The sequence below is a fragment of the Polyodon spathula genome, chromosome 8 (assembly GCF_017654505.1).
Source record: "Polyodon spathula isolate WHYD16114869_AA chromosome 8, ASM1765450v1, whole genome shotgun sequence".
Classification (NCBI taxonomy): Eukaryota; Metazoa; Chordata; class Actinopteri; order Acipenseriformes; family Polyodontidae; genus Polyodon; species Polyodon spathula.
In genome coordinates, this window is record NC_054541.1 from 20,105,877 (window position 1) to 20,125,628 (window position 19,752).

General features: G+C 36.3%; 1 protein-coding gene across 4 annotated transcripts in view; it reads right to left on the reverse strand.

Moving 5' to 3' along the window:
* LOC121319562 (sodium- and chloride-dependent GABA transporter 2-like) overlaps nucleotides 1-19,752 on the reverse strand; it is a 70,514-nt gene that overhangs the window by 48,173 nt on the left and 2,589 nt on the right. For 3 of the 4 annotated variants that reach the window (XM_041257133.1, XM_041257132.1, XM_041257135.1), the window contains exon 2: nucleotides 957-1,157. In XM_041257133.1, the coding sequence (XP_041113067.1) occupies nucleotides 957-1,152 (196 nt within the window). In that variant the 5' untranslated portion in view covers nucleotides 1,153-1,157. Of the gene's footprint in view, nucleotides 1-956; nucleotides 1,158-6,065; nucleotides 6,182-19,752 lie in introns of all 4 variants that reach the window. The other variant, XM_041257134.1, reaches the window with a different exon arrangement.

Sequence of the window (19,752 nt, forward strand, 5' to 3'; positions counted from 1 at the left end):
CAGCCAAGCCAACTCTGGAATTTTTGAAGAAAATTAAGATAAAAGCTCTCGAATGGCCTTCGCAATCGCCAGATCTCAATCCAATAGTGCTTTGGCTTGATCTTAAAACAGCTGCAGCCACGCACTGTGTATCCAATCTGTCTGAGCTGAAGAAAATATGCAAGATAGAATGGGCCTAAATTTCATTAAGAAGATATAACATACTGGTTAATAGGCATCATAAAGATCTGAAAGCCATATAAAAGCAAAAGGAGGAGACAAAGCTAAGCAGGGTGCCAAAACGTTTATCATGAATGAATACTTTAAAATAAAGTTTATTTGTTTTTTGATAAAGGTTATTTGATTATTACTATAAATTGTATATTCTGCTTTTTGTTTTATTAAAAAGTGGTTAAAGTTTACTAAATGCTTGTCCTTAATCTGTTACCTTGAATTATGGATACAATAAGCGTAGGGTGCCAATAAATTTGTCTGTGACTATTTTAAAACATGATATCTGTTACTACAATAGGTTAAAAAAAGTTCTGAGTTTCCCTGGAAATTACGCTTCCTAAGTCATTTCACTGTGTCTTCTGGATCAAAACATATTCCTAGATGAAAGTAAGTCAATATGGGAAGTAGCTGACTGATTGATGACAGGTAAGACGACGTGGGTACAATTTTACCCTTCAGGTTAAATGACTAAGGAAATGCTTCTTGAAAGCATGGCTTGCAATCGCATTAACCTAGTGTAGTACAATATATCATAATTTAAAACACACATACATGTTAACTATAACTTGTTTCTTTCAAAACTGCACACCTATAAAACAAATGGAAGGTAATAATTATGGGATTACTTTTCAAGCTACAATCACTTTAAGAGTCGCTTAAACAGTGGGTGATGAAGTTTATAGCACATATTTGCCAGGTAATATTTTATTATGAATGCATTTATATACAGTGTTGCTACTCACCTCCTCCATTCCTGTAGCAGAGGTAGGGGAACCTCCAAACATTCCCCAGTCCAATAATCTCCCCAGCCACTGAAAGCACAAACTCCACCTTGTTATTCCACTGCCCTCTATCCTCCATCTTCTCCTTGTTCTTAGGGCAGACATCTAGGGCCTGGTTGTGCCCATTGGTGATGTCTGCTGGGGGCTTGCTTTCCATTGAGCCTATACAACACAGGGAATATAATTTAAAAATGCCCTATCTACAGAAGCTGGGTATTGTCTAAAAGACTCACCCAGATATGCTGTATTATATAAAAGCAGCATCTCCCTGTTGCAAGGCAGTTTAAGTCACTATGGACAAGGCAACAGACCTGAAAGAATGAGTAAGATGCTAGCCTAGTTAGCCAGATCTCTGTTCTGGAATGTGACACTTGGGTTAAGGCCCTTACCATGGGATTTTTAATTTTGATCTAAGGACCTCTTATCCATATTGTACTCCCTTCTACAAAGTTACCCTATAAACTAAGATCATACAGGCAATGTGTCATCCCTAACAACACAACATCATAGCTGCAGCATCTGAAGGCTCAATTAGTGGCAAGGTCCAACAGTACAATACTTTCAAGTAGTTTTTGCTGGAAACAGCATCTTCTCTGTCTGACAGTCTGTCTGTGACTGTCAGGAATCTTTTTAACTCCTTGACATACTTGAGATACTAAACAAAACAGCAAAATATGTGATGGGGTACCTTTGCTCCTGCGTTTATTTTGTATTATTTTGGTAGTATTATTTAAATATACTGTTTTGTGTTTGTTTTCAAATTATATTTTGTTATTGTTATTTTACATCTTGGATGATAATCCAGCTAATCTCCTGAGAATGCGTGGTCAGCAGCTAATGACTTATTGACAAATTGACAGTCGACCACACAAATCAGAAATCCTGTCAGCAGGGGTGTGATTTGCTATAGGGCAGGTGGGAGTTGGGAAACAAATTTAACATTCGTGAAACTGCAACAAATATTGTATATGACTGTAATGTGTTTTAAAGAATTTAAAACCAGTAGAAAATATTATTAGCAGATCTGTGTAAGGCCTGAGAAGGAGTTCATTGCATTAAAGGCCAGACTGACCTGTTGAACGTTCTAAACCTCCCTTATCAAACAAAAGTATCTTTTTTTAATTAGACTCAGAGCCTCAAAACACTCTGATCCAGCGAGACCAGAATGACAGAATCTATGCAGCACATTTAATATGCCAGAAGCAAATCGAACTAGGTTCGATTATAGTAAGAAAAAAAAGTATTTAAATAAATAAGAAACATAATATAATAACATTAAACCTCTTGCCTCCTGTGTATATCAATGAAGTAAAATAGAATTGCAGTTTATAAGAGATTGCTATATTGACATATCTGAATTAGAACTACGTTATAAAATAATTTTTGCAAACATATTGTTAAGACACATTTGTGATAATGTTAATTTAATTTAATCAATTCAAGAATTAGTTCAGTTTCCCCAACTAAACAAAAAGTATTTTAGACAATACAATATAAATTAAACAAAATAATATAAATGTTTAGTTTATATCAAGGTTTTACTGCAGGAAAACTATAGAGTTTAAAAGTGAAATAATTAAATGCTTGTCTCAGACACACAGTATAATTCTGGAAGGGTATTAGACCGTTAAAAAGCGAGATTAACTATCATAGAAATTAATGAACACCTGGCAGCCGAAACGAGCATTTGATTTAAGACAGAAAAGTCATCTATAGTCCTTGTCAGATAGGTAGTGATTTTAATTGGGATAATGTTTGCGAGCCAAAAATGACTTAATGCGGTGAATTTGGAAAAGTGCTTACAGTAGAGTTTCATATTAATCAGAACTCTAGTCTTGGTAAACAAGGTGTGTGGAAACCTGCTTGTGCAGGCAACTTTTAGAATTAGAGAGAGGTCAGTTTTAGTAAAGCATGGTACAAATTAATATAAGGCTTTATACATTTTATTATAGCTTAATTTTAAATGGAAATAACTGAACTAACCACGGTATGCTTATTCAAAGGCTTGTCATAAACCCCTACAGTCCTTTTGTTCCGCACTTTGTTAACATACCTGTACATAAAAGTAAACTGAAAAGGCGACGAGATATGTTGCTCAGAGGGACTATATTATACCCAGGTTAATATAATCACACAGAAAGATCATGTTATATATCTACAGTATATAAAATAGATATAAAATAGCATCTCTTATAATACACATATACACTTGTATTGTATTGTGAGGTATTATAGCAAGGATCCTGTGAACTGTGATTCACCTGACTTTTTAGAAAAATAAGGGGTTGAAAAAACAGAAGCTATGAGATATTCCAATATTTTTGGAAATAAGTTATATCCAATTACTTTTGAAGGCTGATGAGCAACTCCAATTAGTTTTAAAAAGAGTTGACCGGATACCTGAGATGTTTTCAATGGAGGGAAAATCCTATAAAAACCAAGGTAAAACCCCAGTCAAGTATTGCTCAACTTGCTAACTACAAGTTGTGTGGTCCATGCTCTGAGGGCTTCTGAAAGACTGATTGCTGCTTGGTTGTATTCACAAGTCTCTGCCTTTTAAAGACAGTTCTTATTTTTCATATATCCTACACTACTCTTCCATATACTGGAAGGTAAGCATATATTTTAATTTAATATCTATTTTATATTGGATGCATTGCTATAGGATTTATATTTTAGCTGTTGAGAGTGATATAGTGAATGTTCTAGAACGTAGAGGTGGGCGCTTTAGCTTTTTGCATTTTATAGCCTGACGCCTAAGCATGTAATTAACCATTGTTATACATATACAGTGCGTTCACATACGCAGGCCAGGAATAGTACTGAGGTATAAAGCGCTGATGCACAAGTTTAGTGCAAAAACAAATAGCAGGTTTGAACATAAAATGGCACAGTGGCCAAAACAGACAGACACTATACTCAGAACCATGAACAAACAAGCAAGTATACCTAAACAGTTGTAGCAACACATGGGGACGTTTAACACTATATTTTCCGGAACCCTGCTACAGTACCGTACTTATTCTTTAAACATCTTCTAAACAGTCTCCTGCATTTAACCATTTATGACTGAGTTCCTCTTACTACTGTATTTTTAATTAATTGCATACGTGACCTATTAAGGTCATCAATTAAATTAGACAATCAATAATTTGCCTATTTTAACAAAAAATTATTTACAGTGGTTGGTTCTCATACGTGACTATGTATAGAAACCAACAAGGCAAAGTTAACATGGGAGTACCACCTACACTAACCTAAAAACAAACTTAAATCCTTCTATTATGACCAACAAATGGTAAAATGGTATTGATATTGTACAAATATGAGTGGCTCTAATCCTTTTAAAATGTTTACCATGGAACACCATGGTACAAAGCATGTGCTATGAACATGCAGTGACCAATAGCTCAGGTAATCAGGTAGTATGCTGGATAGTTTCTAGTTACAAATTTAAAGTTGAATCAAATTTGTACATGCAGTTAGGACCTATCCAATAATAATCCCACTGAATTCTGATAACCTCAAAAATTGAAAAACCAAGTTTCATCACAATTTGATAAGATGTTTTCAACATACAGCAACAAATGCAAGGACGTACCATGATGTGCATTCACATAATTTTTAATAACATTGTATCAAATGTAAGTTTTCAGCAAATCGGGGTGACCGGTTTACAATACACTATTATCCCAATCAGTACCAAGCCAGAACATATAAGGCACAGTAACATTCTGTGCTTATGCTAATAAATAACCATACTAGCTAGTTCTAATATACAGTATAGGAAAGTATTGTCACTTTTTAACCCCTGTTAATTTAAACGACAACCAAACTAGTACTGAAATGCATTTTCTGTCAGCACTGACAGTAAACCAGTCTACTTTAATGTAGGTATGTGGCAAAGTGGTGAGTGAACACAGGTAAATACAATACAGTGCGGAATAAGCAGGTGCAAGGGTATCCAGGTGCAAGGGTGTTTCGTGATAATTACAATGTCCAGAGCCTTTAAATAATGAAGTGATACAGCGGCGTGCATCACTTTGTTTGTAAATCCCCGGGTTTGATCAGTAACCAGAAGTCCTGTTTAAACCGACACGTATCACAACACAAACACTTCCTACAGTGAGTGATTTAGTGCTTGTGGTGCAAAGACAGTTTTTTTCCGTGAAAGGGAAGTGCTGGTTGACAGAGCATTGTGTTTTGAGGAATCATATCATCATAAAAGAACTGTTGGTGCATACCAGTGGCAAGCATGTCGCGTACCAGTAAAGGTACGTGTACCACAGGTACACGTCTGCCTTCAAATATTTAAGTATGTTAGAGTAGTTTTACGTTTACAGCTCTAAAGTCACTGCATATCGCAAGAGATAATGATCGTAATATAATAAAAATATTATATAAAGCTCACAAATTATAATTCTTAGGATTGTGCAATTCACCTAGGTTATATTCGGCACAAAAAAACATACTTTTCTAAGTGGATTTTTAAGTGGATACTTTTCTAAGTGGATTTTGTATTTAAGACAAGCGGCAATGGCATTTGCAGACTTAGCCACAGCGCCATGTCTGTGGCACACTCAGTTTCAGTTGCGGGCTACTTATTGTGGTATAGTGGTGGGGGGGGTGGTGCAGGTGTCGTCTGTGCATCTTTGATTTGCCTTACATTGACACTTCAAACACGCAAATCTTAATTCATGCAAAAATTGATCATTGAGGAAGTGTCGAAATAAGTGAAAATACTCTCCCATATGGATTATTAACAGCATTATACTTCTTCATTGGTAATTTACACTATTCACATTGTAGAATCGTTAGTTATTATGGCAAAGTGGCTGCTGAGTGAGTACAGGTGCAGAGGTGATGCAGTGCAGGAATAATCACTGACAGACAACTGTAGTCAGGTTTGGAAAAGGGCTTTATCTTTTTATTCCGGGTCTGGTGACCAAAAGAATAAGCCCCGGCAATACACACAACAATGTGTAACGTGTGGAGCTAATAATAGAAAAAGGGTTGCAGCCCAAACAATAAACACTTTATCTGCCCCACAATAATACTAAACACGCTCACCAGTCCTGGGTGCATGCAGTAGTGCTCGTGTTGGGTGAAAACAGGTTATTTTTGTGACTGGTGTAGTGCTGTTCCGGCTTTGTGCTGGCCCAAGGTGACAGTTACGTGTTAGCCGTCTGGTGGTTTACAAACAAAGACAATTACTAACAACAAAAAAACAAACAAAACACTCAGGAATATCTTTTTTAGTAGTTTTCACTGGGTCTCTCATGGGCCTTCTAGTTCTTTACACAAATACCAAGCGAAGTAGTAGTCCCCTTTTATGCTGTCACGCATGATCCCTTGGTGAACGGGTGCAGCTGTCTCTACAATATGCAGATGCTACGTAGTTTTCCTTCCAGGTCAATATGTTCTTACAACGGAGTCTCGCCGCCTTCCAGACTGACTGACGTCCCGACTCTGGGAAAGAACTGTCAGACCAACCTGTCCTAAAAACTCTGTTCTCACTGCTTAGCGCCCTCACAGGTCGGGATAGAGATTTACCATCACAAATCATTGTCTTTCTGTCACACATGGTCAGTGTTGTACAGCCAGGGGCTGTACCTGGGGTCCTTTACCCATTCCAGGGCTCCATGTTTAGATTTGGCCCCTTTTTAAATGGCCCCTTGTGTGCTTGTCTGAAAATGAAAAAACTGTATTCAAGATTTGAAAATGTATGTGTACAAATGATACTCATTTACTCGAAAGCAAACCCGCAACCAAGCTGTTACCATATGGTCACAGCAACGCTAAAACTGAATTATAATAATCCTAATTAGGGATGGGTCAGTGTAGTCAAATACACGATTACACTGAAAATAAAATTAAATAAAAAACTATTCGAATTACATATTACATATTCAAGTACACAAAAAACCTTACACATTAGCTACTAGTAGAAGCAAACATTTTTTTAATGCTGACGTTTAACACGTGTTATGTCAGTTTTAAATCAGTTGTTATTTGCCTATTAAATATAAGGACCCTAATTAATTATGCAATGCTTGTAATAGCAACATTCTACAGTAATCATATTGTTTGAAAATGTTGCCAATTTTATTGCTTTGTTTTTAGTCAATGTTATCAGATCCCTGCATGAGTTCTGCTGTAATGACTGTATACAGTAGCTTCTGCAGATGTTGCTAGCCAGTCGTGAAACAGCTTCCGGGAGCATAGCACTGGCGAACTTTGAATGTGTGAACTGAAATAAAATAATGCATTTAGCAAGTGCTAAAAGAAGTAATCCAAACTTGTGTAACATCGAAATTAGAAAGGTAATTTAATATTATGATGAATATAAAGGCATACTAAATGTTAAGCAAAACAACGCAGTGACTAATAAGATAAGGCAAGGTACTTGGAATTGGAAAGGAGTTATTTTTTAACTCTGGACTGCAGTTCAATGTAAAACATCTACTGTTGACTTTCTGTGAATGAATGGAGTAAAGTCAACATTTGCACTGACCATTAAAAGTACCACCAGGTATCCTTGTTTTGAATTATTTGCAGGTTATTGAATAAACAAAGTAACTTGACTTAGACTCATCTGATGTCAGTACTTGATGGCTAGTTGTAATTAGTAATGTTAAACTATTGTAATGTTGGAATGTATTTTCTATTGTTTTGGCCAGGTTACAATATTTACACTAAGATTATTTTATTAATTAAACAGATGTAGAATATTTAGGTTGCTATTTAATAGGTGTTGTTTTATTACTACTACATTACAGCAAAAAATTATTATTTGGTCGTTTGTGCAATATTATGCTACTGTTGCTTTAATTGGAAGAGATACGCGCTGTGACGTTACTGCTCATTGAGTTCAGTACATTGAGTATTGAATTATAATTCAGTAAACAAAAGGAAAAACTTGTGCCTACAGAAAAACAGGGTATTGAATGAAGAACTCTCATCTTGGACACTGTTTGTACACTTTGTGAACCCGGCTAAACTTTAGCGGCTTACACTGTTATGCTGTCTGCTTGTACGCACGCATTTGCCTTTTATTCTTGGTAGCGTAAGGGACCAGAATTCAGGTAATCGACTACACAAAAATGTTGCACCCTGTGTATTCAAATAGGAAACTCCCATCCCTAATCCTAATAACAAACACTATTAAAACAATATTCATAATTCAAAATAATAACAATCCTTCTCAAAGCGTTGTCGCTTGTGTAGCCTCTCCCAAGTCCGCGCTTATCTTGCTGAGTGATACCAACGAGTCCTGGAAAGATTGTGAATGGCACTTTTGACCTGAACACATCAGATCCCAAATCAAAAAGTTAGACAATTCGATCACATATCTGGGTATCCATTGGGATATCTTACTGTGAGACTGGATAGGATGTAAACAAAATGTTGAATTCACAACAAATAAAGCTGCTGTTTTATCTGCAAGGGTGGGAAAGTGACACTAAACAAGGCAGAAGGTTACTTTTTTTCAATGTCATAATGAAGCCAGATGAAGCCTCCACTCTAAATGTTCGTCTCCATTTTTTTTTTCCAGGAGCCTTGCAGAGCCTGTTCTGCTAAAACAAACCTGAAAACTATCTTTACACGCCCAATTATGATTTTTTTTTTTCCAATTTTGTAGGCTCAACGACTATCTTTTTTGACCCGGCGAGCTGCCGGGCCTGTAGAATGGTAGGGGAACCACTGGACCTGTATTTAATAGAACGATGTTCATTGCCCTGCATACTGTTGTGGTCTTAGTTTATTTCCTTCTGGTATTCTGCCTGACTGATCCCACCCCGAGTGCCCCTCCTCGGTGCTACACACAGATTTAGTTTAAATTGGATTACATTTCTAACATTAAAAAATAAATAAATAAATGCTTCATATTAATTATGTACATTCACATTAAACTGCTTTTTCAGTGGCAAATACATTAATCCAATGGTGTATAATAACATTCTTTACAAATTATTAATGTGTAAAACATTATTATGAACTTTTGACCCCTAAGAAATACTACTAAAAATATTGCATAATGGGTATAATTATAATTTTGTAACAGACAAATAAATTCTCTTTAAAACACGCTATAATACATCATGTTTATTTTTTTTAAATTTAATTTCAGACACATTTAAGTTAAGTAAGAACTATTAATAATAACCTATTTGAGGTTTTGTTTGTTGAAATCTAAAGAAAGTTTGCCCACCCCAAGTTCTGGGATGTCTCATGGCAATAATCAAAATCAGTCTTTCTGAGCCTTGTCACTGAAAAAGGCTAGGGCACTAGGAACAAAAAATGTGTATCCCTACATGCCAATTTTGATGATACACTTCAAAAACGTAAGCCAGTAAACACGCATATACTACAAGACTGAGAGGAGGTCTGTACTTGACAGTACACGTTACAGCGCTAAATCTGAATATTGGCACATCTTAAGATTTACTGGTAAATGTCGACACTGGTAAACGTCACATAACGCCTTACTTTGGAACATTTACCAGTAAATCTTAAGAATGACCAAGTGGCTTTGGCTAATGACCGAATTTCTTTCTAACCGCTTTCACACATTGTAAGGCTTCAGGAGTCCTGTGTAATGCCAAGTGCCACAAAAGTCACATACTGCAATAAGTAAATATAACTATTCACTGCCTGTCTTTGTGGAGTTTTATGTCATAACCAAAGTGTGATTTTCTATTGAAAAAACTAAGGTCCTAAATGATTTAATCTGCATTTAACAGAAAGTTATTTTTCACAAATTACTATGTATTTCGAGTACAATATCCTTCGACACCATTGTGAATGGTTTTATACACAAATCTACTAGAATGTTGGTTGTTCTACATAAGTAGATCACAAAATTGCGCAGCACCATGTTGAATTGCTCAATTCTGCATTACTGTGAGTTAATGGAAAATGTGAATGCAGAAATAAATATATTATTCGACATTAATTATAATTATTTTGTTAATTGACCATTTATATGCAGGAATAAATACATTCTTTGATAAACAGCAGATACTGGTTAACATTGCGTAACATTGCCCGGTTAAGATCATTTTTGTCCTCATCTTCTGCTGAGAAATTAATTAATGCATTCATCTCCTCAAGATTGGACAACTGCAATGCTCTTTAGACTGGGGTTACTGTTAAAGTACTAAATAAGCTTCAGTATATGCAGAATTCTGCAGCCCGGGTTTTAACTCATACCTCTTCTTGTGAGCACATAATGCCTGTACTGTATAAACTGCACTGGCTCTCTGTGAGGTATCAGGTTGACTACAAAATTCTGCTCCTTACCTATAAGGCCTTAAATGGTGCTGTCCCCGTTTATTTGAGAAATCTATTGCAAGTGTACATTCCATCACGCAATTTAAGATTCATGGATGTCGGGTGTCTTATTCAACCTAGTACTAGGCTCCGTACTGTGAGAGACCAAGCTTTTTGTAGTGCTGCCCTGTGACTATGGAACATGCTGGCCAGCTCTATTTGAGATTCTGAGTCTGGATATTTAAGTCTTGCTTAAAGTCACACCTTTTTAAGATAGCTTTTGCTGATTTATTTTAATTTTTGATTTGTTTTATTGAACTGATATTTTATAAGTACCTTTGTATATTGTATGTTTTTACTGTTCTTGTACAGTGCTTTGGGTCTGAGAAAAGCACTCTATAAATAATTGTATTAATAGCAACCCTGATAAAGACATCTTTCGGTTATTAACAACATTTTCCCAGGAACCAATCCCGTCCCATAGACTTAAGTTAATGGAATTCTGATATTAGCAACTGCACACCGCGTTTTGATAACTTTATTTAGTTGCCAGTGCTACAGAGCGTACTTGCATGATTTATGCACATACTTCATGCAGCTTTCATAACACACTGACTTTGCAACTGTGTATTTCTGGTGGACTGAGGCAGATTCGTGGCTTTGAAACTGGCTACGAAGCTGCACGCAAAACTAATGGATTTACAGTGGGAGGTGGTACATTGTAAAAAGCAGACAAAGTTGGACAATTTCTTATTTTAAAATTGTATTCTTTAGAATTGATTATAAATATAACACTTTTTTTATGTTTGATTTACTCACTGTAAGGTAATTGTAGTACATTGTTGTGTAGTACTATTTAAGCCTACTCTTTGTTTGTTTTACACACGTGTGAAGTAAACACTTCTATGTTTGGGTATTTGGTGTTTCTTATGTAAATTTTTTTAACACTGTAACATTTTAAACACGTGTATTTCAGTGCCATATTTGTACAACTACAGTATATATCGTTATTCCATATAAATACACTTGAAAACTGGGGCTTTCGCTTATTGGCAAATTTCGGGTAATTACAACTTTTTGCTGGGAACCGAGAGGTTGTTAATAAGCGGCATCTACTGTACCTGCATTTACCAATAAGCTTTGGTAAATAATCTGATTAACCGGTAAATGACCGAAAACCAATCTATTTTTAAATAATTTCGGACATTTACCCCATTATTTGGAAAATGTTGACATTTACCGGTAAAACTTAAAGAGTGACCAGATTCACTTTTACCATAACACACACCACTTATTTATCTATTTATTACTTGCTTACAGCGGTGGCCATGTGTATTGCATCCCCCCATTATTTTTACGACTCCTGCTTTATGATCACCATATAAAATACACCCTCGCTCTAATGAACCTGTTGGGATCCAAGCCTTTTGTTCGTTACATCAAGGGGTTTGTTACGGCGAAAGGACAATCAAAATGAATGATACACTGTTGGAATAAGTTAATGAGATGAGAATGTGAATACAAGTTAACAGGCTAACTTTAAGACAGACAAAAACACTTTAAAAGAAAATAGCGCATTGGCCAAAACAGACAAACACAACGGATTAACACTTAAACAAACAGTGTACTAAGAGACACACAAACAAGGTGAGTCAAAACAGTTCTATTTACGTTATTTTACTTTACTTTGTTTACTCTCTTTCTCCACACCCATTCTCCACTCACCGAACACACAACCGCGAGTGAGTGAAAAAATGCTGCTTTTATGCAGCTGTACCGAGACTCGATTGCTAATCAATCATTCAATTAGAGTCTCAGTACAACTGGACGTGAATTAATCAAGTGCAATTTCCTGTGCTCACGTATTACTTTTTACCTGCATGAGAAGTGCTGTGCAATCCTCGTGCTTAAATACAAATATACATTTTAAACACTTGTGCGCATAATCCATATTCTATCCTGTGTACCAACTACAATACACCAACATTAACACACTACATACAACATAAAACACAAATAAATAGCACAGGGGTGGGGCACTTTGCCACAAAGTAGAATTACATGTACCCATTCATTTCATGTATGCAGTATTCTGCTTTATTCTATTCGTTAAAGAATTAAAACACCAGTACATAAATTGAAGATGAACTTTTATTCAAAATCAATCTGACATGAGTCATTTCAAAGTGCAGAAAATCTTAATCCAACCTGCAAGAATCCTAAACTGAGTTTGTATTCCAAATCAACCTGACATAAAAAGTTTCACATGAAAAGTTAATCAGATCCTCAAGTTTTTTTTTTGGTTTGGTTTTTTGTTAAGTACCTCACAGTTAGGTTTACTAATTTGTCACCATGTATAGTTTGTTTTTCCATCTACTTTTTTGTTGTTATAGTTTGTTTTTCTATAGATTAAAAAAAAATGCTGTTAGTAGTTATACTGAATTCTATAATTTTCGTATATAAATGATCGTTCTCTTCATAATGCAAAGATATTGAATAAACTGCATATTTGTAAAATATGTAAACTTGTATTTATTCATACATTTCAAGGTTAAAGGTTTTGGTTAGGCAATATAAACTACTTTGTGATAATTTGCTTACTCTGGACAACTTCCATAAAATAGCTGATAGTGCTGAAAATAGGGCAGTTTCCAAAATCGTCATATTCATGCCCGTACAGTGGCTCTTAAAAGTATTCACCCCCTTTGGACTTTTCCACATTTTATTGTGTTACAACATGGAATCAAAATGGATTTAATTAGGAGTTTTTGCCACTGATCAACACAAAAAAAGTCCATAATGTCAAAGTGAAAAATAAAATCTACTATATAACAATTCTTTGGCATCTGTGATGACCAGTAGCTGTCAATCCTCCCCTTTTAAACTTCAACGGGGAACACGTCAAGGATGTCCTCTCTCCCCATTGCTATTTGCTCTATCATTGGAACCGCTAGCTCAAGCTGTTAGACAAAGTACAGATATCTCTCCAAAAACAAACACAGGCTCAAAACATTACATTTCTCTTTAAGCAGATGACATTCTTTTATATCTTTCAAATATTTCAGAATCAACTCCTCGTTGTTTAGCACTATTTACTAAATTTGGCAGTATGTCTGGTTATAAAATAAATTGCGCTAAATCAATTTTAATGCCTCTAAATCTAGCTGTAAATAATGCAGTACTCATTATTACAATCCCAACTGATAAATTAACATATTTGGTAATACAGATTCACCCCTCTCTGCAACTTATAAACAAAGTTAATTACACCACTTTATTTGACAAAATTAAACAAGACCTGCAGAGATGGTTTCCCTTGCATTTATCTTTACAAGGCAGGATAGCCACGATTAAAATGAACATATTACCGAGAGTTAATTTTTTATTTTCTATGTTACCCCTATCCCCCTATCCTACTTTTTTTTAAGGAAGCCAATTCTGTTATATCTAAATTTATTTGGAATGAAAAACGTCCCCGCATTTGCCTAACAATACTGCAACGCACAAAGGTCAATGGTAGATTGTCTCTTCCTGATCTTGAACTATACTATTGGGCTTTTCAAGTTAGAGCCTTAAAAACATGGACCTACACAGACTAAAAGGTCATCTGGCACAATCAGAATGGAAGCAGTTATAGTTCACCCACATAGACTACAGGACTTATTATTTACTGGCATCCTCAAGAAAAACTTAAATTTCAAATTTGGCCCTATTGTTGCAAATTCATTAAAAATTTGATACGAGGTGGAAAAATTTATGGGAGGTCCTGTTAAGTTTTCTCATTCGTCTCCTATTTGGAATAATAATCATTTACTGACAGGAGGTAAGCCTTTTATATACCCTGTCTGGTCCAATAGCAGTGAGCATAGTTTTAAAGATATTTTTAACAGTAAAGGCCTTCGAACATTCCAGGAACTCAAGGAAGACTTCTCTCTCCCAGGTTTCTCTTATTTTCTATATTTAAGACCAAGGTTTGCTTTACGTGCCTATGGGGTATCTTGGGACTCACATGTATGTCCTCATCCTTTGATAGACTGGCTGGTGACAGACAGCTGTTCACGACAGACAGTCTCAACTGTCTATGGACACTTGCTAAAACAAGCATGTAATACTCTGCCAGTTACAAAAATTTGGGAGCGTGAAATGGAAAAGCTGGGCTTTTCTCCTGATTGGGACAATGTATGGAACAATACGTTTTTAGCTTCCAAGAACCCAACTCACCAATTAATACACTTTAAACTTATCCATAAAGCATATGCTACTCCATACATACTTTTTAAAATGAAAAGGTCCCCTAGTCCGCTCTGTGCAGTTTGTCAGACTGGTGCAGTGGGCACATACCTACACGTTTTGGGAATGTCCGATTGTGGCTGCGTTCTGGGACAGTGTAGCTCAAACTATTACTGAGCTGACGGAGGTTCAGATCATAAAAAATCTGGTTGTATTTCTATTGAATGATGATTCCTCCCTCGGCCTTTCTCTACACCAGAGCAGGATACTTCTGGCAGGGTAACTGCAGCCAAGAAATCCATTTTATGGCTTTGGATAGACCCTACTCCTCCTATGATTGCTACCTGGCTCTCGGACTTTAGAAGCATTGTTTTTTGGAATGCTCCACAGCCAGGATTAATAAGGCACGTCTGACAGCTATACAGGCATGGAGTGCAACTGCTGCCGATTTGGCTACGTTGATGTTTAAATGACATGGGCTTCCTTTCCATTGCCTTCATACTAGCTTCTATTTTTGGTATGTCATTTTATTTTTAGATAACAATATTGTAGTAACTTTTTTATTATAATGTGCAAGCATTGGCAATGTTGTAAATAGTTTATTTTATTTTATTTATTATTTTTTATGCTTTGTTTCTGTTATTAAAAATAAAAAAAACAATTGATCACAAAAAAATAACACTACATCAGTAAGAAATTAGTAACTTTCTCTAACTTACTTTTCTCTACTTTGACTTCAGTTCTGGTAAAATCTGCCAATCTGATTTGGACATCGCTGGAACTGTATATGCACTATGTTCTTAAATAGTAAATTTAGTATTTTTAGTATTGTTTTTATTACAGTCTGTAATACAAAGATAGTGTATTTATCTTTACTCTTTTACACAAAAACATTATATTTCTGTATTTCTTCCTTTGTGTAGGTTCATAATGGAATGAAAGCATGTAGTTCACACAGACAGGTTTATAGGTTGACACTGCACAGTGTATTTTTTATGGCCCTGATATCTGAAGTGATGCTAAATTCTCTCACACGGCACAAAACAGTTGTGCAAAGTTGGAAAATAGCAGTTTTTTGCTCAATTTTCAAATGTCTTTGTGCCTCGCAAAACCACCTGCACATTCTTTACCAATATAGCAGAAATGCACAAGAGCTACGCATGAATGAGCAGAAATGGAATACTACATGACAATGGACTGTTAACAATACCCTGCCAAGCAGCTATCATAGGTGTACAGTACATACCAATATTCCTCAAATGAGTCAACACTCAATTGGAACCTGCACATGAAATGCAGAATCAAAGCTCAACACACATCGATAGCACTGGCACCCCCGAAGTTGCATGCCCACCCCTACAAATATATAAATAAGCTACTAAATGGAGAAATTAAACAATGGGCCATAGGGTAGTGTAGGATTCTCAACATATAACTTAAATACAAATATATTGTAGCGACCTGATAAGTGTCAACATGAAGGAAACGGACAAAATATCTCTGTAGCATCAAACTCCACTCTTTATTTTACAGAAACAAGCCTGTCAGCCGGTATTCTGAGTAGCTCCGACCCGTGCTCCTTACACTATACATAAATATATTTACAGAAGTGTGGACTGTAAAACAAACCCACAATGCTGAAAACACTACTCTATTGGGAAGCCTCGAAGACGAGAATCTCAGCATGGAGCCGGTCAAGAACGCTGCCTGTGGATGCAGCCTGCACATGTGTGTCCCTTGTCATACTCCTGCTGAAAGCCCCTTCCAACTGCTGCCCACTCACCACACACCCTGCTCCTACCACACCTGTATGGCAAAGTCAACAGCATAGAATGCAGATCGTGGGTGTCAAAGTATGCTTCGGATATCAATGAGAAACAAATAGCAATACTTAAAATAAATAAATAAATAAATAAAAATTCAGCTGTGTCCTTATACCTGGATGTTGAGTTACCGGTGAGTGGCATGAAAAGGAAAGGGAGCCTTTGGAGATGCAACTACAGGGATATTTTACGAATTGAGCCCTTGGGCACTGTGACCCTTTGACAATGTTTCTGAGGATAGGACACTTAATTCTGCACATTGCAGGTCTGTCACGCTTATTGCAAAACAGCCATTAAAATAGTCAGTTTGAGAAATAAACTTCATTTTCCCTTTTTTAGTAAAAAACTCAGTTACATACTGTTTTTTATTATGATAACGTCATAAATTATCAGCTCCTTATCTAAATCATCCTTAAAACTGTAAACAATGCAACCAAATCTATTTTACCTGGAATAGTTGTGGCTGCTAAGATGCAACAAACTAAAAAATTCTGTTCATGTTGACTCAAAACTGTATTTAGACACTTTATGACTTGATTGGCGAAAGAGAATTTTGGTTTATTGGAATCCACAAAGATTTTTTTTTTAGCCTGGTACGGTAACTTTTTTAATTCCCTTTTTGTTTAAATATTCAGCTTTTTGCTGCATTTATTGTACTTCATCAAAATTATTTTAACAGGATTTTGTTAATGTTGTGTGTCGAACACACAAACCTTAAGTGTATTTTTATTTTTATTTTTCGCTGTTCTTGTTCTAAATTTCTTGCATGCAACTGTTCGTTTTAAGTTACATTTTTACACAGTAAAATTTGGTCACCATCGCAACTTGTAAGAAACTACTGAACTCCCAAAATGACAGCTATGGCTACATATTTTACAATATGATAAAAGGAATACGCTTTTTGTGTTGCATGTGTATAGCTATTATGTACTACTGTGACAGAAATACAATGATTCTTGGTTGTAAATCTCCCTCCCGACCTGTGAGGGCGCTAAGCAGTGAGAACACAGTTCTTTCCCAGGGTTCAAGGGAAGTTGGACAGCCAGGAAGGGGGCAAGACACTGTTGAAATAACGCATTGACCCGGAAGGGAAACAACGTGGCAGCCGCAGATTGGAGAGGCGGTTGCACTTGTTTACCAAGGGGTCATGTGTGACAGCATAAAAGAGGACGGAAAATGGTAATCTGTTCCTTCGTTTTGGTTTAGAAGGATAGTGAGAGACCCCAGTGAACGTACAGTATCGTGAGTGTTTTGTTAGCTTTGTCTGTTAGTAATTTGTCTTGTTTGTAAATTGCCCGACAGCTAACACGTTTCCGGAGCTGTCGCCATGGGCCAGCACAAAGCTGGAACAACACTTAACCACTGTCACGAAATAAACTTGTATCACCCACCACAAGCACTACTGCATGCACCCAGGACTGGTGACCTTGTATGTATTATTGTAGGGCGGATAGTATTGTTTATTATTTGGGACTGCAATTCATTTTATTTACCCCGTGCAGTACACATTAAGAAGCTAATAGGTTTCAGCGTGTCATAAACATGCAGGGAAAATAACACATTCTCTGGTTTATTTTTGGAGGACCCCTTGAAACCTCCACAAGGCCGCGGACCCCCAGTTGAGAAGCCCTGCTGCACAGAACTACTGTATAGATACTGTACAGATCTATATTTTTGCATAATGTAATGTGTACAGATAACTCAACCATATAAAACCTCACTCGCTGTAGTGTAGTGCACTTTTTTGGAATGAATTGTGTGAAGTAAGCATGTATAAAGTGAGTGAAGAAAAACTACTGTAACTCAGTATGTAGGGCATTAAGGAAATATAATATCTGGTGAGCAATTTTTTCAATGGGCTGATCCATTTCATATTTCCCGTAATAACCAGCTAGTCATTAGCAACAGAGCGTGATCCCAGCACGAGCTGTCAAACTGAAAGGAAGTCCACAACAAGCAACACTGAACTTCAGAACTCTGGCAGTTTTACAGATAATAAAAAATACTGCATGGGGTAGTGTGACGGGGTGCCCACACCTTTATTAATGTATTATTATTATTATTATTATTATTATTATTACGCTACATGTGAAAATGTGGCCAGAGTCTTAATTAGATCATTATTAATTATTTATTAATTGGGCTCCAGCCACATACTATAAAAGCCAGGAGAAATCCCATCTGGGTGGAGAGTACAGGAGACTGGAGAAGAAAAGACAAACGAATGCTACTGGTGTATTTTTTTGAAAGGTGCTTGTTTTTTTAGTGTATGTTGGTTTACTTTTTGCCCTTGTGTTTTGTGTTAATTAATTTAATAAATATGAACGCCGTAGCGTCTCATGTTTCCCCCGCAATTGCCTTATGTTGTCAATTACTTCCTGGTCTGACATCACCTCTACAGCCATCCTTGTCACAGGCAGTGTGATAAATGAGAATTTAAGGCCCACTCTTCTCTACCCACCCCTTGGGTGGGCATTTAATTCCCATGTCACACACTACCCCGTGCAGTACTCTCTACATATAGGGTATTTCCTGGTTTAATATTCGTCTTTGTAATTCCAAACTGCAATGGAAAAGGTGCAGTTGTCAGGGATTATGTTTCTATCAAATTACAAAAGTTCAAGTAAAGCCCAGAAGGGTTTGTCTTTAGTAATGAACTGGCATCTAAATCCATTGAACTGAATGGAAACGCAAGGGCTGGACTCAACCACAAACCATACGGCTAAAAAACAAACATCTTACCATTCAAGTAAAAAGCCAGCTCTGCATTGAGAGGTAAGGACAGTATCATTTACTCATCAGCTGCTAGACCGATTACACTTTCCCAAAGCACTGTGTCCAAGCAAAAAAATTTGTCTACCTTTTTGGTTTTCACTGGAGTAACCTGTATGATTTATATAAAAATAAAGTTTACATGTTTGGTCCTAACTTACACAATGCACAATCATGTAGGACTGTGGAAGAATACAATGATTAACTCCATGTGTAAAAACCACGTGTCACAATATTGGTTTCCCAGATGCCATTGGGTTGTTTAACAACCTTACCTACTGTACTATTGAAATGTTTGTAATATGTGATTATTATTAGTATTAGTCAGATAAAGTGTTTAACCGAGGGATATCGTAAACGTGTGCATCTTTGCAAATGCAAAAGACATCTTGCACACAATGTGTGCATATTATGTAAAAAAAGAATTGTGTATATAATTTAACAACATTGCAGATGTTGGTTCTCAGTATTGAGACTATAAATTGAGTTTTATTTTTTACCATACTATTTTTCTCTAACATGCATGTTTTTACAGGTTTTTCCAAAATTTTGACCCTTTACTGTACCCAATATGCAACCATGGACTATTACTTCTCCAGTATTCATATTTCTCTATAGCTGTTCTACTTGGTTCCCTGAAACTTGCATGGCGAAGGCCT